Consider the following 23,894-nt stretch of genomic DNA (forward strand, 5'->3'; position numbering starts at 1 on the left):
TTTTTCTGCTGTAACCACTGGAGGGTCAACTTGGCCTTGTGCTTAGGGTCATTGTCATGCTGGAAAGTTCAAGAGCGTCCCATGCGCAGCTTTTGTGCAGAAGAATGCAAATTGTCTGCCAGTATTTTCTGATAACATGCTGCATTCATCTTGCCATTAATTTTCACAAGATTCTCCATGCATTTAGAGCTCACACACCCCCAAAACATCAGTGAGCCACCACCATGCTTCACAGTGGGGATGGTATTCTTTTCATTATAGGCCTTATTGACCCCTCTCCAAACATAGCGCTTATGGCTGTGACCATAAAGCTCTATTTTGGTCTCATCACTCCAAATTACAGTGTGCCAGAAGCTGTGAGGCGTGTCAAGGTGTTGTCAGGCATATTGCAACCGGGCTTTTTTGTGGCATTGGCGCAGTAAAGGCTTCTTTCTGGCAACTCGACCATGCAGCTCATTTTTGTTCAAGTATCGTCATATTGTGCTCCTTGAAACAACCACACCATCGTTTTCCAGAGCAGTCTATATTTCTCCTGAGGTTACCTGTGGGTTTTTCTTTGTATCCTGAACAATTCTTCTGGCAGTTGTGGCTGAAATCTTTCTTGGTCTACCTGACCTTGGCTTGGTATCAAGAGATCCCCAAATTTTCCACTTCTTAATAAGTGATTGAACAGTACTGACTGGCATTTTCAAGGCTTTGGATATCTTTTTATATCCTTTTCCATCTTTATAAAGTTCCATTACCTTGTTACACAGGTCTTTTGACAGTTCTTTTCTGTTCCCCATGGCTCAGTATCTAGCCTGATCAGTGCATCCACGTGAGAGCTAACAAACTCATTGACTATTTATACACAGACACTAATTGCAATTTAAAAAGCCACACGTGTGGGAAATTAACCTTTAATTGCCATTTAAACCTGTGTGTGTCACCTTGTGTGTCTGTAACAAGGCCAAACATTCAAGGGTATATAAACTTTTGATCAGGGCCATTTGGGTGATTTCTGTTATCATTATGATTTAAAAAGGAGCCAAACAACTATGTGATAATAAATGGCTTCATATTATCACTATCCTTAAATAAAAGATGATCAGTCATATTTTCAAAATCAATGCCAAAATTTCACCATTTCTGCCAGGGAATGCAAATCTTTGAGCACAACTGTATACTGTATACTATATCCTGACATTTTCCAACAGGACAACTTCAAACCACATACTGACCAGATTACAAGTGCATGGCTGTGTGAGCAGAGAGTGTGGGTGCTAGATTGGCCTGCCTGCAGCCCTGACCATCTCCAATTGAGAATGTGTGGCGCATTATGAAGCACACCATACAGCAATGAAGACCCCATACAATTGTGCATCTGAAGACCTGATGGATGAATGGGGAAAATTCCACTTTGTAAACTTAACAAACTTCTGTCGTCAGTGCCCAAATTCTTAATAAGTGTTATTAGAAGAAATGGTGATGTTTCACAATGGTAAACACTCGACTGTTCAAAATGTTTTGGAGCGTGTTGCAATCATCTGATTTGAAATTACTGTACATTTTCAAAAAACATCATATAATGTGTAGTTATAGTGCTTTCAAAATAGCAAAGGGTGAATATAATTTATAAATCACTCCTTTTTGTTTTTATTAGCATTTTTTATACTGCCCCAACTTTTTTGGAATTGGGGTTGTATATTAAATATTATATTATTACTTTAAAATATTATATTTTATTAAATCATAGTATTGAAGATTTCAATTTATTTTTACTTTTAATATTATATTATACTAATATTATATTATATTATATTATATTATATTACATGTATTTTGTGATTAGGCAAAATAATTTATGGTCCACAGGTCCTTAAAGGAAAGAATTAATGGAACAATTAATTTCAAATACAGTAAGTGCATTACAATGATACAGTTTTTTTTTTTTTTTCTCTATATCTGTTTTGGCTTAGTCTGAACTGGACACATTCTCTGCTTTCATCTTCAGGTGAAATGAAACCATATGTGATCTTCAGCTGTAGTTCTACATGACAAATATGCGATTGTGAAGGTCTGAACTCATAATAATAATAAGTTAAACTAGATAAAAACGTTTGTCAAGACAAACTTTGATGTTGGCTTGAGAAAGCCTAGCCTGAAAGTTTGAAGTAGTTGTAAAGGCTTGAAGTTTGAAGGTTTTAACTTTGAAGTAGTTACAAGTTTAGGTACTAGTTTTAACATTTCAAAGTTTAAAGATTATAAGACCATTCAGTCTATCAGATAGATAGATAGATAGATAGATCATTTGGTTGCTAGGCAGTTACCAAGGTGATACTCAATAGGCTCCTTGCTACGCTGAGTCCAATGAACGAAACCAGAAGTCTTTATATTGTTCTGGTGCAGAGATATGTGATTTGTTACTTGTTTGCTAGGGTAACCCCATCTGGTTGCTAGGCAGTTACCAGGGTGATACTTATCAAGCCTCCTTTCCAACCTGAGTAAAATAAGTCAAACCGGAAGTCTCTACAATTTTCTGGTGCGGAGATATTTTATTTGTGACTTGGTTGCTAGGGTAACCCCATCTCGTTTCTAGGCAATTACCATGGTGATACTTAACATGGCTCCTTGCCATCCTGAGTGAAATAAGTCAACCCGGAAGTCTCTACAATGTTCTGGTGCAGAGATATTTGTTTTGTTACTTGGTTGCTAGTGTAAGCCCATGTGGTTGCTAGGCATTTACCATGGTGATACTTAACATGGCTCCTTGCTATCCTGAGTGAAATAATTCAACCTCTCTACGACATTCTGATCCTGAGATACCCATCTTAGTGATTTTGAATGAAAGTCAATGGTGTTTGGTTGTTAGGGTGCTCTAAATGGTTGCTAGGGCGTGGCTAAGCAGTTTCCATGATGATACTTGAAGACTGATTGCTCACCCAATTAAAACAAGCCAACTCTCATGTCTGTAGGACATTCTGATCAGGTGATATCCATCTAAGCCATTTTGAATGGCAGTCAATTGGTTTTGGTTGCTAGGGTGCACTAAATGGTTGCTAGGTTGTATGCAGTTGCTAGGGTGTTAAAGTGATAGAGTGAAAGAAAGAATAAAAAGAGTGCTGTAAAGATATAAAAAGAAAGTGATGGAGTGATAGATAGAAAGTATGAGTGGTGGAGTTATAGGATGTAGCTTGAATCCTCTAAAGGAGTTATTACAGGAAAAAGTTTTCATACCTTGAATGGAAGTCAAAGAGACATGAGGCCTATTCGGACGTCAGATACTGGAATATCGTAATTCCGATAGTTAGAAAAGATATAGCACACTATTTGGGATTAGTCTGAAGGTCTGTGCCGAGTTTGGTGCATGTAGCTTAAAAGCTCTAGGAGGAGTTAGAGTCAGAAATTTTAATCTCAGAATAATAATAATAATAATAATAATAATAATAATAATAATAATAAGTTTAAATAGAATTTCAGTAGGTTGGCTTTCTCAAGCCAACCTAATAATAAGTATGTAAGATTACAATAGTGATGCTTGCGAAGCAAAGAAACAAATCACATATCTCTGCAACAGAACATCGTAGAGACTTCCGGGTTGACTTGTTTCACTCAGGATGGGAAATAGCCTTGATAAGTCAACCCGGAAGTCTCTACGATGTTCTGTTGCAGAGATATGTGATTTGCTACTTGGTTGCTAGGGTAACCCCATCTGGTTGCTAGGCAGTTACCAGGGTGATACTTATCAAGGCTACTTCCCATCCTGAGTGAAACAAGTCAACCCGGAAGTCTCTATGATTTTCTGGTTCAGAGATATGTGATTTGTTACTTGGTTGCTAGGGTAACCCCATCTGGTTGCTATGCAGTTACCAGAGTGATGCTTAACACCCCCAGGGGTGCACCGTACCCCCAATCCCTTAGAAAAGTCATAGCACAGGTGTCGTCAATAGGCCGGTCGATTTGACACCTAATTCATGGGTCTACTACAAATGGTGCGGGATGAGTTAGGTGCCGAAGTTTTGTACGGAATAAGAAGAAGAAGAAGAAGTATGTGAGATTACAATAGTGATGCTTTGCTTCTCAAGCACCACTAATAATAAGCTTATATAGTAGATCAGTATGATGGATCTATAGTAGATCTTTGACAAGCCAACATAATAATAAGTTTAAATAGAATATCAGTATGTTGGCTTTCTCAAGCTAACATAATTAAAGTATTAATGAGTTGGCATGTGTTTATATATTGTATTAAATACATAAAGATCAAGATGTACATTTAGGCCTATTACTTTAATAGGTGCTCTTCATCCTTTGACCACCAGATAGCAGTAACGTGCAACAAAAAATAATAAAAAATAAAAAAGAGCAAAGCCTCCTTTTGCCATCACTACATGACACTGTGGATACTTTTGTCTGTTAGAACACACACATACACAAATTCTTTCATAATTTTTGTAAAAATTGTGAATATATTTATACAAAATTTTAAATGGTAAAACATTTTTTACTGTTTTTTTCTTTTTGTATTGACAAAATATCTGGACACTCAGTTCAATGTGCACCCTTTCTAATGTTTTTATATTTATAATCTGTAACAGTGTCTTTTGTGTGTGTGTGTGTGTGTGTGTGTGTGTGTGTGTGTGTGTGTGTACCCTTGGCACTTTTGCTTTAAATAAAAAAGGCAATTAGCACTAAACAGCACGAAACTTGGGTGGGGTTTTCACATTTCACTGTATATTTTTCAATTCAATGTCTAAAGCTTCTCTGGCCCTGTCCCAATACCCAGTACTTGCAGCCTTGGCCACTTGAGTGCTCGTGCACACGACAGGAAGTAAGTGTTCAAGACTGCCCCATGTCTAAAACATGGCAAAGCTCAGTGCACTTAAAGGTGCACTCCGTAATTCTAATCCAATACACTTTTTTCAAATTCTGCAAATATCTCCTCACAGTCTGCTAGCTGTTCGTTCTGTGGGTGGGCTGAAAAAAAATCTAGTATTTGTACACAGCCTTCGCTCTGTAAATGGGACAAAAACAGAAATCGGACCAATCCACACATCACTACTCCAGCCAATCGGCAACAGGGGGTGGTTCTTGCGCGTGCACAGGATGGGGGGGTGGGGGCAGAGTGAGAGGGAAATTTCAAGCCAACAAGCATATCATTGATGCTAAGCCAAAGCATATAATTTAAATGGTTTGTATTAGTAGCTATTAATGGATCACACATAAATAAAGTTTTTTTTTAAAAAAATTTTTTATTACATTTTATGCAGTGTATTGAGAAACAACGTAGAAAGAAATTGCTTATATTTTATATTTTACAGCTGTTATGGACGAAGTAATTTTACAATTCAACAGTTTTTAATGTGCAAAGTATTGAATATCAAAATGAGTAAAATTAATTCACTTTTACAATTATTTTCACACAATAGAAACATTAAAAAAATTAAAAATACGTACATATTTTCTACAGCACAATACACTTCCAACAAACAGTAGTGTATTAATAAATGAAAAGATGGGTAAAATGTTCAGTTATTTATTATTTTAAGTAGGCTATAACAGTCACATCTACCAAAAACAATCAGTTTTCAGTGAAAAGACAAAAACAGCTGTCACAACCTGCACCAACATCTTTAAGTCATCCACACACTCTCGGTCTTCACGTCTACTTGCACACTAGTGGCCAAACACCGGAAATACGTAAGATAAGTGGGTAAGTATGCAAGCCCAAAACCGCAAGTGGGGGTATTGGGACAGGCCCCCTGTCATAATTCAGATGTAGCCGCTGAAGCGTGCATGTGGCATCTGTGACTTTTCTCAGCGCTGCGTAGTATGGACCAATCACAGATGGTTTCTGATTACCTCAACATACATCTCAAAATAACAACTGCATAGAAATAGCCGAAGAGTATTTCCATTTGTATATCAAATAAAAACACTGGAATGAACACACTTAAACGACTATATGTGTTTTATTTTACAAAGGTCTCCAATAACAGAAAACGTCAAATACAGAAAAATATCGTCTGCCGTAGTGACGTCATGGGTGGACCTTTTCGAATCGTTCCTATCAAATTCATGGTGTGTTTGTTGGATAACATTAACGGTTCACATTTCTGCTGTCTGGATTTATAGAAGACCGAGAACAGCCATGAACGTTCAGCCTTCAAACCCCAATAACCCGATAGTGTTTTTCGACGTCACCATAGGAGGGCAAGTAAGTTACAAATCCCACTGCTGTTTCTCATTAGCACATCAGCTAACTGACACTACATCACACAGAGGCTGTTTAAAAACCTACTGAGCTACATACACAAACCACATTCTGAATCTGGGGATCACAGACGCGTGCAGAGTGCGCTGTCATAATAACCGAAATACTGCACGTCGCGTTTATGATGCCCAGAACTGTCGCACGCGTTAGTGGCCGAAAATGCTGTCTAGGTAGTCAGCTCACTATGTTTTGACACATTCCAAATCAGTCAGAGTGAGTCTGAAGCATAAAATCAGAATAAGCGGATCTGAACCCACCTGTAGTGATTCAGTATTCCAGGTTTCTTTCAGTATCAAATAATTATAAAAATAATAACTATTATTATTATTATTATTATTAATAATAATAATAATAATAATAATAATAATGTTTTACATCTGGGGTCTCTGAAACCCTCAACAGAAATTATGTAACATTTTCATGCAGGACTTCTTAAAGGGATAGTTCACTCAAAATGAAATTTCTCACCCAAAGTGATTGCATCTGGAGTCGGATGGATTACTTTTATTCTGCCTTTGTGATTTTTTTTTTTTTTTTGAGCTTGAGCGAAAATATTCTTCTAAAAATGTTTGTTTGTGTTCTGCAGAAGAAAGAAAGTCATACACATCTGGGATAGGATGAGGGTGAGTAAATGATGAGAGAATTTTCATTTTTGGGTGAACTATCCCTTTAAGCATGTTCTCACATGTAAGTTTAAATCTTTTTTTATAAATAGTTCTTGTAAATTTTAGTAAAGGTCATGACTCAAGTGGGCCTATCAGTCAGATATTTAAATTTTAAGTGTCTTTTGAACTATTAAAGGGGTTCAATACAAGTTAAGCTCAATTGACAGCATTTATGGCATAAAAAAATAAAATAAATTCAGTAACCGTAAGGCACTTACAATGAAAGTAAAAAAGGCCATTCCATAAACATTAAAATACACACTGTTTTCAAAAGTATAGCCACAAGAAGTAAACATTACACATGTTTACATGATTTTAGTGACAAAATCCATTACTAACCTTACCTGTGTAAAGTTATATCCAACTTCATTGTCATGACAACGTAACTCCAGTAAACATTGTAATCCAGTAAGCGATTTTATAACTCTAAAATCCTGTTAACATGTATAATTTGTATGTATTGTGGCTATATATATATACATTTATATTACCAGGGATGAGTACACCTTACTAAATGTTCTGTAGTAATCAACGCCACAAATACTGACGATTGAACTTAACTTGTATTGAACTGGAACATTAATCTTAAAAGGGGCATGGGGCCACATTTAGGATTATGAGGTTTAACCCAAAGACACTGTTCATATCAAAGATATGACTCCTGTCACACTGTACAGAATGGGTAGAACAGCAGCGTTTAGTCGATTATCTCAGCTTTGTGTTTGAGCTGAAATATGAAATCTTTCAGAGAAGTAGGCCTATGCTTAAATGAATATGACTGTGAATCAGGTTTGTTCTGTAAAACGATCTAAGATATAGTTGGCATACAGCTTAAGTCAGAAGTTTACATACACTTTAGTCAAATACATTTAAACTCAGTTTTTCACAATTCCTGACATTTAATCATAGAAAACATTCCCTGTCTTAGGTCAGTTAAGATCACTACTTTATTTTAAGAATGTGAAATGTCAGAATAATAGTAGAGAGAATTATTTATTTCAGCTTTTATTTCTTTCATCACATTCCCAGTGGGTCAGAAGTTTACATACACTTTGTTAGTATTTGGTAGCATTGCCTTTAAATTGTTTAACTTTTGTTTTGGGTATCCTTCCACAAGCTTCTCACAATAAGTTGCTGGAATTTTGGCCCATTCCTCCAGACAGAACTGGTGTCACTTAGTCAGGTTTGTAGGCCTCCTTGCTCGCACACGCTTTTTCAGTTCTGCCCACAAATTTTCTATCGGATTGAGGTCAGGGCTTTATGGTTGCCACTCCAATACCTTGACTTTGTTGTCCTTAAGCTATTTTGCCACAACTTTGGAGGTATGCTTGGGCTCATTGTCCATTTGGAAGACCCATTTGTGACCGAGCTTTACTTCCTGTCTTGAGATGTTGCTTCAATAAATCCACATCATTTTCCTTCCTCATGATGCCATCTATTTTGTGAAGTGCACCAGTCCCTCCTGCAGCAAAGCACTACCACAATATGATGCTGCCACCCCCATGCTTCACGGTTGGGATGGTGTTCTTCGGCTTGCAAGCCTTACCCTTTTTCCTCCAAACATAGCGATGGTTATTATGGCCAAACAGTTCAATGTTTGTTTCATCAGACCAGAGGACGTTTCTCCAAAAAGTAAGATCTTTGTCACCATGTGCACTTGCAAATTGTAGTCTGGCTTTTTTATGGTTGTTTTGGAGCAGTGGCTTCTTCCTTGCTGAGCAGCCTTTCAGGTTATGTCGATATAGGACTTGTTTTACTGTGGATATAGATACTTTACTTACAAAGGTCCTTTGCTGTTGTTCTGGGATTGATTTGCACTTTTCAAACCAAACTACGTTCATCTCAAGGAGACAGAATGAGTCTCCTTCCTGAGCGGTATGATGGCTGCGTGGTCCCATGGTGTTTATACTTGCGTACTATTGTTTGTACAGATGAACGTGGTACCTTCAGGTGTTTGGAAATTGCTCCAAAGGATGAACCAGACTTGTGGAGGTCCAAATTTTTTTTCTGAGGTCTTGGCTGATTTCTTTTGATTTTCCCATGGTGTCAAGCAAAGAGGCACTGAGTTTGAAGGTAGGCCTTAAAATACATCCACAGGTACACTTCCAATTCAGTACACCTCCTATCAGAAGATAATTGGCTAATTGTCTAAAGGTTTGACATTATTTTCTGGAATTTTCCAAGCAGCCTAAAGGCACAGTTAACTAAGTGTATGTAAACTTCTGACCCACTGGAATTGTGATATAGTCAATTAAAAGTTAAACAATCTGTCTGTAAACAATTGTTGGAAAAATTACTTGTGTCATGCACAAAATAGATGTCCTAAACGACTTGCCAAAACTATTGTTTGCTAATATGAAATCTGTAGAGTTGTTAAAAATGAGTTTTAATGACTTCAGCCTAAGTGTATGTAAACTTCTGGCTTCAACTGTATATATCATAGGAACATTTTGTGTTGAATGCACACAATTCTTGTATTCTGTAGGCTTGATACCCTGATACAAAATAACAATATTTCTGAAGAAAATCTGAGTGGTGCTTGTCCGTTTAAAACTCACCACCACAATGTTAAGTGTTCTGGTTGGTTGCCAGGGTCTTGCTGTTAGGTTGTTAGGGTGTCCTTAGTGGTGGTTAGGTCACTTGTCAAAAGAGCCTATGGATTGGGTTTCTCCTTGATAACTGCAAGCCATTACTCTGAAGTAACAGCACACCTTTCCTCAACAAGCTGCAAGTATCATTCATATCAGTAGTAGCACAAATGGTGCAGGACAAGTTACATGCTGAAGTGTAATACTTGGGGCAGCAGTAAAAGTGGTGCTTATAAATGACATTTTGTGATTGTTCTTTTAAATGGGGATGTGCCGATGCCACTTTTTCTCTCCTGATCCGATTTCGATGTCTTAGAACGATACCTTCTGAGAAAGAGGATTACTAAATATACCATATAAAGTGTAGTGTAGTAAATAAGTTTGGTATAAACTTTCAAGTTTATATACTGTATAAACTGGTTGTTAAGATTTTTAAATGTTTACCAGTTTACTTGTTGCTATAATCTGGCCAACGGGCGAAGAAGCAGAAAGGCGTGGAAGCCAGAGTGCTTAGTAAGAAAAGATTGTATTCTGATCACGTTTTTTTAAAGGGGTCATGAAATTCTTTTTAAAATGTTCCTTGAGGTTAGCTTATAAAGTTTTTTGCACAAAAATCTGTCAAATATTTGTAAAACATGATAATTTTCACCAAAATAAATAAATCTCTTTAGCCAACAGAATTGCTCAAAATACTTTTGCTCTCTAAAAATAATTTACCTAAAATGCCTTGATAAAAGTGAATAAAACAATATACTGAATAGATATATCATCTAAATGTCAAATTGTCATTTACTTTTCTTCATGTTGTTCCAAACCTGCATTATGGGCATTACACAGAAGAAACATCTAAAAAAGATGCATCAATGAGTCAAATATCATTGTCTGAACATGAAATATTATTCCATTAAGAGAATTCATTGAACTAGTCTCCTAACAACACTAATGCAAAAGTGCTGAACAATTTATGCTCTTGAAATAAATATTACCATATTGAACAAAATGTGCTTTATAAATACATCAACATGAATAATGTGACAAATATTTTTCACCATAGCAGATCTCGCACAAACTCTAATATAGGGCATTAATGTACGGTATGTGCTTCTCAGCTCATAATCTGATATGATTCATGTTATTTTAAGGCACTAGCTTTGCTGCTGTTCTTCTGCAGTGTTTGGATCTGACATGTAACATTAAGAATCAAGGTTTAGTTGACACAAACATATATTTCCCATTATATAGCCAGGAGTTTCAGTCTAGAAACTTAGTTAAGATTAAAATAGCAGACTCTGATAAATGATCCCTGGAACACCAAACAACACACCTAGCTAGAAAGCTAATTATCAGGACTTTCATGATAAAAATGAGCTGTTTGCAACTTTCAACATTTAGCATATGTTTAGAAATGAGAGAAAATTATACAAACCTTAAGTCGCAGTGTGATTTATTCCACAGATTGCATCTGCTTCTTTTAAAGTTTTGAAGTTCTTTACTTGTTAAGAGACCATGTTGAAAAGACAGCTTGAATCAGCCCTGATTCTAAAACAAAACGTGATTGGTCGAAGATGTATAAACCAGGCCTAGTTAGTCCATTTGAGCCTTTTCCCATTTCATCTGTCCCTCATACTTATCACTTCCAAGGGCAACAAGTGGAATGGCTATTTTTTTTTCTATGCTTGAAGAACTCAGAATCCCATACAGCATTGCAGTGTAAACATCGGCACATATACTGGTAATCACGTGGACAATCGCATCTTATCTATCATAATCAACCATTATAAACATCTTAAAATCACATTGTACACCGATCAGCCACAACATTAAACCACCTGTCTAATATTGTGTAAGTCCCCCTCGTGCTGCCAAAACAGCGCCAACCTGCATCTAATCAGACAATCATGTGGCTGCAGTGCATAAAATCATGCAGATTCAGGTCAGGAGCTTCAGTTAATGTTTACATCAACCATCAGAATGGGGAAAAAATGTGATCTCATTGATTTGGAGCGTGGCATGATTGTTAGTGTCAGATGGGCTGGTTTGAGTATTTCTGTAACTGTGATCTCCTGGGAGTTTCACACACAACAGTCTCTAGAATTTACTCAGAATGGTGCCAAAAACAAAAATCATCCTGTGAGGAGCAGTTCTGTGGATGGAAATGTCTTGTTAATGAGAGAGGTCAACAGAGAATGGCCGACTGGTTTGAACTGACAAAGTCTACGGTAACTCAGATAACTGCTTTGTACAAATGTGGTGAGAAGAATATCATCTCAGAATGCTATTCTGAGATGCGGGTTGGCGCAGTTTTGGCGGCACGAGAGGGACCTATACAATATTAGGCAGGTGGTTTTAATGTTGTGGCTGATCGTAATGTACAATCTGTCCCCCAGTATGTATGTCATGAAGTGTAAGGTGAAATTTTTTTTTTAAAATAGCATGCATTAAATATATCACGCTGGGGGTTTAGTCAGTACAATAAGAACACGTGTTGAAAGAGGTTAAGACTTTTTACCTTGTTGTCATGACGTTTTAAGCAATGCACAATGCTCCCTCCGCCCCAGTCCAACTTTTATTTTTTTGGCAATTTTAAAAATATATCACTGTTTTTTCACATTACAGTAATGAATATGTTGGAGAGCATGTGTGTGAATGCTCTTAATATAGGATTTGCTTTCTTCAAGCAAAATATAATTTCTTATTTCTTTGGTTTTTCGGTGAAACATGACATCTAGTATGTTTTTGATTTGAGCCAGACACACACTTAATTCAACTGCCTGCATTGTTTTCACACGTTTGAAATTGTTTTTCTTAATTTTAATTTAACACATGTTCTACTCAAACATTTTTAGCAGGAATTTAATTGAATTGAGTAACCATAATAGAATTGTTCATGTCAAAATAACTTGAATCTCTTCCAGTTAACTAATAGCTAGCAATAGCATGAGTTAGCATGCTAAATGTTGGCAGGAGTGAGCAAAGACTGTTTATTACAATGGCATATTCATAGTAATTGTTTTATTAGTAAAACAACATACAAAACTGGTTTCCGAACCTGTACGACTTCACTTTCTTCTGTGGAACACACGAATACATTTTTAAGAATGTTGATGCTGCTCAGGGCCATCCCTAGCATTTTGGAGGTCCTAAGCAGATTTTCAAAATTTTCTTCCTTCCAGCAGCTGATGCATCACGTAGCTGTCGCGTGACGTAAGGACGTCGGTGAGTTCACACAAGAATTCGGAAGCGGTGCTTATTTACAACAGAAGAACGAACGTTACACGAGAGTTCGGCCATTTCAAACAGCATCAGAGCCCTGGATGGATTTAAAGTTAAAAACGTTTTAATTATCAACTTGTTTCTTACATAAACCTACCGATTCACTTCAGAAGACATGCATTGATCGACTGGAGCCGCATGGATTACTTTTATTGCTGCCTAAATATGACTTTTAGACCGTCAAAGTGCTGGCACCCATGCACTTCCATTATAAGGACCTGACAGAGCTCTGTCTTCTAAAAATCTTAATTTGTGTTCTGCTGAAGAAAGACAGCCATACACATCTGGGATGGAATAATGAGAGAATTTTCATTTTTGGGTGAACTATAATTTTAACTACATCGCTGGCAGTGGGAAGAAACGTACCTGTTGTGTCACATAATGATTCCTTGTCACTGCTGTCTTTAAATGCCGATCGTGGCTTTAGAGCGGTCTCTTCAGGTCCAGTAAACGGGAAACAGAGTCGCCGTCATGACCCTCGCTTTCTGCCGGCCTGTGAGATGCCGAGCTGCTGAAAAAGCCGCCAACCATGTGTTTCAAACCAGGAAAGGCGTGCGTGTGCCCTTCAGCCCCTTCTCTGCACTGCCCAACCTAGTGAGCCCCCAGATCACAACGAGAACGCCGCATTTACTTTCAGTGATATCACACTCCCCTTAGACATTTTTACACCTTTTGTGTTCATTTTTATTTTAAATAAATGAATTTCCGATGGCATGTACAGCCACTGTCTGTCTTTGCTTACATGGAACAATTAGGGGAGAATAGTGAAATTGGCAAAAGGTGGACTGGAACCCTGGTTCGCCCATACAAAATAACCAGCTGTCTTACTAATGTCAACACATCAAATCTTTGGCCAAGGAAGATCAAATTCACATACTTATCTCTGCATGTCTTTTCTTGAAAGCAAAGCATCTTCAAAAAATTTTTATAGTTTTGATAGGTTTCATCGGTCTATTGGTGTGCATATAGCCAGGCTGTGTGCCCAGTGCTATTTACACTTATTGCAAATACTTATTTGGCTATACTGAACCGTTGTGGGGGGGCCCCTGGTGGCCGCAAGGGACCTATGCAGCCACATATGTCGCTTAATAGGCAGGGCTGGCACTGATGCTGCTCTTTCCCATACAGTGAAAGTGAACGGTGACTGAGGCTGTCAGTCCCTAAAGGCCCCAATATCCTTTATACGAAATCGAAGAATGGATGGGTATGACGTCATTTAGAACAATATCTGGCTAAAAAGAAGGCATTTTTGTGTTCATTTCGGTTGTTTGTAACAGCTCGCCTGGGCGAACTTTTAGAAAAACTTCTAACCGCTGCTAAACACCTTCTTACTGCCATTGGTCCACATTATTGGAAGGGGTGACCTGAAGCTCCACCTACTACTTTGTTTACGTTATTCAGTCAGTATTCAACATGAACACACTGGTACAAATGTACCTACATCTGTACAACAATTCACATAGAGACATTTTCCAAGACCATGTCATGCAATTTTTTTGTTTGGTTTTTTATTAGTTATTCTAAAAAAGGAATCAAATCTACTCAAATACTCTCAACTGCACATTCACTCATGTGCCATTTGCCTCGAAAGCCATTCACAAATCTGCCCAAAGAAAGATATGCCTCTATCACCATTCTTTTGTCTGTATTCTGAACATTAACACTCTTTTATACATCCATCTTTGCAGTAGTATCAGTGTAATCATAAATTACAATAACAGAGTGTAATCGGTGCATATTATAGCCGCGTTTAGCATATTACCGCTTTTGCGTCATGAATTCACAATGTAAACAAGACAAATAAAACATTTTCTACTGCAAATATATTACTTTAAATCATCATCAAGTGGTTAAAACAGCATCTTTTACTGCCCTCATGTGAATTCTACTCATAGAATGAGGCATAAAGTCATTGATAACACATTTTTAAGGTTTTACATGTAGCGTCCTCATATTGAAATGCTGTTCTTAACACCTTCCACAGCAGTGTGGCCGGTGTCTGAATGTTCACAAATAATATACCATTGCTCAGCTGTTTAGAACTTCTTTTTACCCCTTAATGAAGAAAGAAGAAGGACTTCTCTGGAAGTATATCGGGAACGTAACATTCTGCTAACATCTCCTTTTCTGTTCCACGTAAGAAAGAACATCATGCAGGTTTTGAACGACATGAGGGTCAGTAAATAATGACAGAAGGAAGTTACAAATTTTCATTCTTGTTTGAACTAGGCTGTCCCTCTAAGTTCAAACAAATGTGAGCCACTGTAGGCCAACTCAGAAATCCAGATGCAAATCCTTTAGGTCACTAGATCCTCAACAGCTTTATTTTTTTGTAACAATGACACAGATGTTTCCTGTCATCATTTCAGCAATTGCGATATAGAAGACCATTCTGTTATTTTTCCCTGTTATTTGTTTAGCACAGTTAAATTGTTGTGAAAGTGGCTTACACCTGCACTGTGTAACAGTGCGTAGATTAGGTTTGTCACAATACCATTATAATGTTTTACGATACTATACCAGCAAGGTATCACATAACAAGTAGAGATGTTCACGAATAGTCGAATACTCGAGTATTCGTTCTGCAATAATTATTCGCTAAGCTAAGTTTTGCTTTGCCGGCCGAGTTGCATGTTAAATCCTGAACACACAAACTAAAACTGGCAGTTATAACAGAATGCACTGGGTGGCGCTGTTGAGTGTGGACATAAGTTGATCACATTTGATGAGCAAACCGTTCTGTAAGTAAGTTTAGAAGGACATCAAAAAGCAGGTTATTGCGATCTGGCTTACTTACTTTTTTGTTTTCACGCATTGCTTGTTTAAATGTTTAAAAAAAAACACACACACACACACACACAAAAAAAAAAAAACAGGACATAATATAAGCTTGTTTTGGATATAATTAGAAGCTTGTTTTTTTTTTTTTTTTAAATGGTGACGCAACCTTTATTACTAAAAATATTATTTTACAAAGTCTCTTTCTCATTAATTACCTTCATTTAAATAATATGAGCTTAAATATTCTAATACCAAATTATTGATGAATGCCCATCCCTAATATCAAGTAGTGTCACAATACCATTCATTTTGTTTCTTATAGCTGGGCAGTGAGCATTCTGTTATTGTGTAAATTTATAACAGTTTATACAAAGAAAACATAATTTTTAAATCAACCAAATAAAGTCATGAAGAAAAATAGTTGTAAAGTGATCAGCAGTTTATTTCCATAACATAGTTGCCAACACTTCACAATAAGTTTTTATTTTTTAATCTTAGTTAAGGCATTAGGTATCATGAACTAACAATGAACAATATACATTTAACAGCATTTATTAATCTTGGTTAATGTTAGTTTATAAAAATACAATTGTTCATGTATGTTCATAATGCATGCACACTACAACAGTAAGCGGCAGGTGCAAATTTAGAAAAACCCAGCTTCATGCGGAAAGTATGGGCGTACTGTGCTGATGATGACATTTGCATCACTAGCACTGTGCGCGAGACGCATTGACATGCAGAATACCGATGTATACTTTGGCCTCAAGTCAGCAAAAGTATGCTGTCTACCTTTTGCAATAGCCTTCCCATTGGGAGCTTGCCTATGATGCCTTAAAATATTAGCTTGGTAGGCAACCCACTAGATTTTGGAACAGAGCAATAGATTTTGTTTTGCTAAAAACATGCATGGTTGCAAGAGAGCATCATAACATCCTTGAAACCTAGGAACAGCCTAGACCTCTTGAAAAGGTGTAGAGGTCATTATGTATCATACCTGCGACAGCTTTGCATCAATAGTTGGTGATGTTCCTTTACTCAAGTGCCAGTAGATGCTCCACAAACAAAAATCATCTGGGAATTTGCTGAAAGGTCCAGTCTTGTCGCTCTTGAACCAAAAGGCAATGCCAACCAGTAGACTGTTGGCACAGGCCATCCATAAGAGATTAACACTGGCATAAGCTGGCACTAGAAAACCCATCAAGTCACATACTACGCACATGAAAAGGTAGGGCATCCAGTTGACAGCAAAACCTAGAGTCAAACTGGCAAAGAGAGGAGGGGAACTTTCTTGAATTTCCCAGTTTCCACCTTCCTCAACCAGACTGTCAGGTAAGTACTGGTGTTTCTCACTGTTCGCACAATAGGCACTATTTCTTTGTTCCGCCATTTCATTGGCTCTTCTGGTACAGCCAATCAGCTTCTTTGAATACAGCAGAAGTGTGAGACATACCGCAATGGATACTTTTGTACTAAAATTAAGCACTACAGAAGATCCATGGACAGGACACACCAGGACATTCAAATTTTCGTCTTTGTAAATCTCCGCGGGTTGTGTGTCGGTGTGGTAGTAGGAGTATACGCACACTGATGCCCACATAAATGCAACTGTAATGCAATAACTAACAGTCCTCCGCTGGGAGCTGTGCTCATTAACCAGGTGTGGGTATGTGGCGTAGTCGAATGCCCCAGCGATGAGGATTGGTAAAGGTAGCAGGGCGTAGATGGCCGAGCTATGTGCCAGGATAAAGCACATGGAGGTGGAGGTAGGTAGGTATTCTCTGAAGAACCACGCACAGGAGACGGCACCGACCAGCAGCACGTCTGCCCCATACATAGAGATGCTGCAGAGCCCCAGGAGTGACTTGCAAATACTGCGCATCCAGAAGGACAAAAGGAGTGTGTTCAAAGCCACTTTGGAGCACAAAATGAGCAGGTATTGCAGGGTTTCATCGTGGACACTGGTCTTGTTTGGCCCTGGTGACAAGAGAACAGCAATCATTTTCTCTGATGATGCCCTGAAACAAAAAATAATCAAGAGATTGTCCAGCCATTGGAAATGAGTTTATACACTACATGGTCAAAAATATGACACCTAAAAACCACACCTAAATGTGCTTGGTGAACTCTTAATTTCAAAACCGTTTGCATGAAAGACCCCATAATATTGCTTGATGAGCACAGTTTTATTTTCTGTGTTGACGTAGTTCCTCTTAAAACAGGAAGTTTGAAAAGGACATATGGAAAGGCTCATCCTTTACAGCACTGCCAGGGCTCCAGTTTGTTGCAAAATGCAACTTTTTAGTTGCAGTCTGGAGCCATGACAGCCATGAATTATGATTTTTCTACTTGCTATTTGGTTGCAGGTATTACTGGAGGCAGGGATATTCTTATTCTAGAGAGCATTTGACTGGGCAAAAATCTGTGTAGTGCAAGATGAGTCTTCAATATTTTTGGTCCATTTTTCTGGAAGAAAGTGACTGCAAATTTTAAATCTGATGCACGTGCCATCTGTGGAGGTTTGCGCCAAACTCACGCGAAAATACACTTTAACTTAACGATCATTTAATGGCAAACGTTTTTGGTCGTTGCGGGTTCATACACGCTGTGTTAATGACACACAGTGACACAGAGAAGACGGTGCCCACTTTATTTCTGTGGAGATGATAGAATGAAGAAACATTTTCAAAAGACTCTCAGATATCTTCCTTCTTGAGAAATATGGCTGTCAAATTAAAATTCAGAATTCAAATATTCGTCAAATTTAAGAAAACAATGCACATTTGAATGTTAAATCTGTGCATTCGAATTTTGGATGTGTGCCAAGAACTGATCACATTCTTGTGCTAAAAAAGTCTAGACACAGCGCAACAAGTGACAGTTTAACAGAAAGCAGGTGTCTCAGTGAGCTTTTTAAAGTCCTTTTTAGTTAGACACAGCATCTAAAAAAACAGCACCACTGCATGAGACGCTGAATAAACAAAAACAAAGTGAAACAAAGACATTCGTCTAGCACGCATTCACAAAGAAAAACAAATGGATGGTTGCAAAAGTGTTTGGTGTGAACAGCCACTTACAGTAGGTGGAGGTCTTTGGCAGCCGCATCTTGCTCTCGCATAAGCATTTCTCAGATTAAGCAATATGTTTTTTTGGGGGGGGGGGGGGTTTCAGGAAAGGAGTTCAGCTTTGAAATATGTGTTTTGAGATCCTCGCTTTCGGTTCTGTTCTGTTGTTTGAACAGCCCCTGGCCTGGGCTCATAGCTTCACCACCGAGTTCAGCCAAATAACTGCTAACTGGGAATATTGCTACCCTACATACAACTGTAATGAATAAAAAACAATGTGGTATTTCACTGTTATTATAGCTTGTTTCTGGGTTAGTATACTGTGGCATCAGTGCAAGTGTACTGTCTATTGAAGCGTCCCCCCCCCCCCCCCATTTTACTTTTGACTTAACGTTTCAGAATATGGACTGACTAAAACTTTTTTTTATTTTATGCACATTAGTTGAAAATGAAATGTGCTTTTTTAACAGCCAGGAATGTTCTTTGCAATAATATACAGGTGCATCTCAATAAATTAGAATGTCGTGGAAAAGTTCATTTATTTCAATAATTCAGCTCAAATTGTGAAACTCGTGTATTAAATAAATTCAGTGCACACAGACTGAAGTAGTTTAAGTCTTTGGTTCTTTTAATTGTGATGATTTTGGCTCACATTTAAACATCTAACCGATGTTTCCACATTGGAGAGAAAATACTGTTCAAAATGGTGGAGGACATTGCGGTTTCTATAGTGAATGACTCTTGCGCACCAGCTACCGCGAAATAGGGAGGAATACCCCCATTTGGACGGCTATTTTTCCACTGAGAATATAGGATGAATTTGACCAAAATGACATTATCTTCAGAAAGCTGACTAACACACTACAGCATCATCAACAGGTGATCGCACACGCGCCATCTCTCTCTGTCTCTCTCACACACACTTACACACACACAAACACACACGTCCTTGTTTCTCCAATAACATGTTAGAAACCACCCAAGCCATGATACTAGTAGTTCTAAAGTGGTGTTTTTGAGAGGCTTGAACACATCATTTGTTTTGAACTAGCAACGGCAGATTCTTATCCGTGGCGTAAGGAAGTAGTTCCATGCACAAATGCGTTTAATGACCGTACTCAGTTTTACCTAATTTTTTTAAAATGTACTTGTTCATTGAACTGTCATATATAAGCAATATCACACTCGCAATCGTGCTATATGTCCCTAAATCAGCACTGCTGTGATTGCCTTTGGCCATATCGCACTCTTGCTCATGTGATATTGCTTAAAAAAAAATATGCACACATATATATACACACACATATACGTATATAAACATTTATACATACATATAATATGAAATAAACATATTTAAAAAGTTATACAAGGACAACAAAATTCTGTCAAATTCATCTTGCTTATTGGAAAGTTCGTAGGTTAGCTTTTAAAGAGGTTGAAAACTTAGTATCTACTGAAGCCACTTTCAAGTGTTCAACATTTACAGATTTCCACAGGAGGAGGATACATTTTCTTGAATAATAAGAAATAATATTGAAAACCTCTTCTTTCTGTTTATCCAAACTCAAATCATGTGTTAAAATTAACAAGTATATTCAGGGTGTCATTTCAAAAGTGATCCCCAATATTGATTCAGCAATCTTATATATACTTTTCCAAAATCTTATAATTTCTTTACAAGACCAGAAAACATGAAGAAAATTACCAAGTTCTGAGCTGCACTTCATGCATGGTTCTGGAATATTTACTTATCTTACAATCTTTTCACTTCAAAATGGCATAGAATAGTGCAGAAGTCTTTGATTTGGGACACAACTAGTAATAGGGATGCTTGCCTTTGCAATTACCATTAACCACACTTTTGATCTTCTAGTGTTTAATTAAATATTTATAGCTTTCTGTCTTTTGATCTATTGGCAAAGTGATGTACAGCATGCCAAAAGACAAGTTTCTGTACAAACCTGACCAGCAGGATTTTATGTGCCTTATGTGCCATAGATAAATTCCATTCATTACTAGTAAAAACAAATGTAGTACCAAGTATTTCTTCCAAAGAATATCATAAAGATGTTTTAACACAGAGTGCAATGCAAAATATTTCTCTTTCTAATTAAAGTAAGCTTATCAAGCCTAATCCTAGCAACATATTTAGATGACAGTAGTGTACTAAAACAGTTTCTACCGTGTGTAGTCGCTGTGATCCTGATATACGTTTAATCGCTCCATCAAATTCCAGTGTATCTGTCACCTTGTATCTCTTGCTTCATGAGAAAATGAGACCGGCTTCTTTTCTGTCACAGCATGTTTCCAATCCACGCCCATTTATCCGTAAAAGCTTCTTTCATGGGTGGATAACCAATAACTGGGCGGTCCTGACTTTGTGGACTTTGCCCATGCAACTGTCTTTTTAGAACAATAAAGAAATTATTGCAAGCTATATTGCCTATTTTACAACATACACTGCACATTTTGCAATCACCTGTGGGTTAACAACCTTGACTGAGGTTTAAGGTTTGTTTTTGGTTGGGGTTTGTTTAATCATGCAGGTAGGATTGCATGATTCAGCGCATTAATCAGCTCACACTTGATGTCTTTGTGTTACTATATAGAGTCCCTTAAGCTATAGGTGTGGACCTGAGCTCTAGTTAAAGGAGAGATCATATAGCAACACCTTAGAGACTGGGGCCTTATGCCTTACATTTATTAATAATGGGGACCATATGGATGGTTGGTGGCAGTTCCTGAAAATTTGTAGGTAGGGTAAACCTATTGTTTGTACTACTACTTAAGTATCACTGTTTGCAAAGTATCCCCCTTGCATAATGTGAAGCATTTCAGACTGACAAAGTATAGGCAATGAAAACCAGTGTAGGGCGGGTTTTGATTTTATCCACCTGTAATTGACTGGATTGTTAAAAATGAGTGTTTCATACCAGAATCAAGCCAAACCTGAATGGGAGTTTGTTAAAACAAAGCCAAAATAGCTATTTGGTTATTGGTTAACATTATGCAATATCCTGTGTTGCTTAGATGATGTCAAAAAGAAAAAGAAAGTCATTTCATTTGCAGAGCAAGTCAAATTTTGATATAAATATTTGTCTTCGCCATCTTTTTTACTTTGGAATAACGTGGACTGATCAGTTTCTTCATGTTAAGACCAGGAATGTCTATTAAAAAGTAATAGTTTAACAATAATTACACCAACAGAACATTGTAGCTGTGAATTTCTCTTGATTTTGTTAGATTCATATTATTCTAAATTTTCTTTGCTTAAACGTCCCCATTTCTCAAAGGTGGATTTATTTGGGAGACACTCGGTTGATAACTATGCAACTAGTAACATTTCATGCACATGCTCTAATTTGCTTCTGTTTTGGATCCTGTCAGAGTTTCCAGAACTAATCAATTAGCTAGTTACCATGGGCAGATTTGTCTGGCAAATGAAGCACTATTGTTTTGGTTTGCATGACAAACAATCTTTGTTCTAGATACAGTGGCAAGAAAAAGGATGTGAACTCTTTGGAATTGGCTGTTTTTCTGCATTAATTGGTCATAGAATTTTATCTAATTTTCATCAAAGTCACAAGGAAAGACAAACACACAGACAATAATAATCTTTCATGTTTTTACTGAACACATCCCATTAAACATTCACAGTGCTGTGGAAAAAGTAACTGAACCCTAGGATTTAGTAACTGGCCAATCCTCCTTTAGCAGCAATAACCTCAACCAAGCGTTTCTGGTAGTGTGGATTAGACCTGCACAACAATCAGAAAGAATTTTGGACAATTCTTCCTTGCAGAACTGCTTCAGCTCAGCCATATTCTTAGGATGTCTGGTTTAAGTGGCTTTCTTGAGGTCATTCCACAGCATCTTTATTGGGTTAAGGTCTGGGCTCTGACTGGGCCACTCCAAAAGGTGGATTTTCTTTTTTTTTTTTTAAGCCATTCTGTGGTGGATTTACTTGGATGCTTAGAGTCATTGTTCTGCGGCATCACTCAACTTCAGCTGAGCTTCAGCTGGTGCACACCCACCCTGAAATTATCCTGTAGGATATCTTGATAAAGTGGGTATTAATTTTTCCCTCTGGTGGCAAGCGGTCCAGGCCACGAAGCAGCAAAGCAGCCCCAAATCATGATGCTCCCTCCTCTGTACTTCACCGTTGGGATGATGTTATCATGTTGGTATGCAGTGCCCGTAATTAAACCATAGTTTCATCAGTCCACAGAACATTTTCCCAGTAGCGTTGTGGAGTGTCAAGGTGGTCTTTGTCAAATTTCAGGCGTGCAGCAATGTTTTTGTTGGAAAGGAGCGGCTTCCTTCGTGGTGTCCTGCCATGGACACCATGGCTGTTTAATGTTTTCCTTATAGTAGACTCATGAACAGAAATGTTAACCAGTTCCAATAATTCCTTTATCTGTCACTTTTTAGCTGTCACTCTTGGGTAATTTTCTACCTCACTGAGCATTCTGCTGTGTGCCCTTTGATTAATCTTGGCTGAATGGCCACTTCCAGGAGAGTAGCCACAGTACTAAATTGTCTCCATTTATGGAAAATTTGTCTAACTGTGGATAGATGAATATCTAAGCTCTTCAAGATAACTTTAACCCTTTCCAACTTTATGTAAAGCAAAATTCTTGATTGTAGGTCTTCTGAAATCTCTTTTTGTTTTTTTTTGTTTTTTGTTTTTTGTGAGGCATGGTCCACGTCAGCAGATGCATCTTGTGAATAGCAAATTCAAAATGTTTGAGTGCTATTTATACGTCAAAGTAGCTCTAACCCACACCTCCAATCTAGTTTCATTAATTGATTGCCAGGTTTGCCAACTCCTGACTCTAATTAGCTTTTTTTTGTCTTCAGCCTAGGGATTCATTTACTTTTTACACAGCACTGTTAATGTTTAATGGGATGTGTTCAATAAAGACATGGACGATTATAATTGTTTGTGTGTTGTTAGCTAAAGCACATTGTGCTTTGTCTATACTTGTGACTTCAGTGAAGATGAGATCACATTCTATGAGCAATTAATGCAGAAAACCAGCTAATTCCAAAGGGTTCACATATTTTTCTTGCCACTGTAGGCATACCTGTTATCGCTCCAGATTCAACTCATCAAGCACGTCGTCTTCACTGTTCATTTGAATATCCTAAGTGGGAAATCACACAGAAACATTAAAATAACACCCAGGCTATTAGACACATAAATTTTGCGTCCAATGAGTATAGCTATAGTATTGCAGTTCTAACACAGCAATAGATTCATTCATTA

At 37.6% G+C, this 23,894-nt stretch overlaps 2 protein-coding genes across 7 annotated transcripts in view; one reads left to right on the plus strand and one right to left on the minus strand.

Moving 5' to 3' along the window:
- The first annotated feature begins 6,003 nt into the window (after positions 1-6,003).
- Positions 6,004-23,894, plus strand: part of LOC127415189 (peptidyl-prolyl cis-trans isomerase H) — a 36,369-nt gene continuing 18,478 nt past the window's right edge. For 2 of the 5 annotated variants that reach the window (XM_051653823.1, XM_051653824.1), the window contains exon 1: positions 6,005-6,196. In XM_051653823.1, coding sequence (XP_051509783.1) covers positions 6,131-6,196 — 66 coding nt within the window. In that variant the 5' untranslated portion in view covers positions 6,005-6,130. Of the gene's footprint in view, positions 6,197-6,839; positions 6,877-23,894 lie in introns of all 5 variants that reach the window. The other 3 variants (XM_051653827.1, XM_051653826.1, XM_051653825.1) reach the window with 3 other exon arrangements.
- LOC127415185 (probable G-protein coupled receptor 160) lies at positions 16,025-20,869 on the minus strand. Of its 2 annotated transcripts, none has more exons than XM_051653818.1 (2): positions 20,808-20,869; positions 16,025-17,537 (listed from the first exon to the last, which is right to left on the minus strand). In XM_051653818.1, exon 2 carries the CDS (start codon positions 17,440-17,442, stop codon positions 16,552-16,554), a length of 891 nt encoding a protein of 296 aa, XP_051509778.1. In that variant the 5' UTR covers positions 17,443-17,537; positions 20,808-20,869; the 3' UTR covers positions 16,025-16,551. The 2 variants fall into 2 exon arrangements, with proteins under 2 accessions (XP_051509778.1, XP_051509777.1); XM_051653817.1 differs by having other exon boundaries at positions 16,025-17,578; positions 20,808-20,867.

This window comes from Myxocyprinus asiaticus, chromosome 24 (genome assembly GCF_019703515.2).
Source record: "Myxocyprinus asiaticus isolate MX2 ecotype Aquarium Trade chromosome 24, UBuf_Myxa_2, whole genome shotgun sequence".
NCBI classification, from domain to species: Eukaryota; Metazoa; Chordata; class Actinopteri; order Cypriniformes; family Catostomidae; genus Myxocyprinus; species Myxocyprinus asiaticus.

Coding starts and splice junctions, on each gene's coding strand:
- LOC127415185 (XM_051653817.1), bottom strand. CDS start 20,851: ATGGAGCGATTAAACGTATATCAGGATCACAGCGACTACACACG. Junction 17,579..20,807: donor GATCACAGCGACTACACACG/GTAGAAACTGTT, acceptor TTTTTGTTTCAG/GGCATCATCAGAGAAAATGA.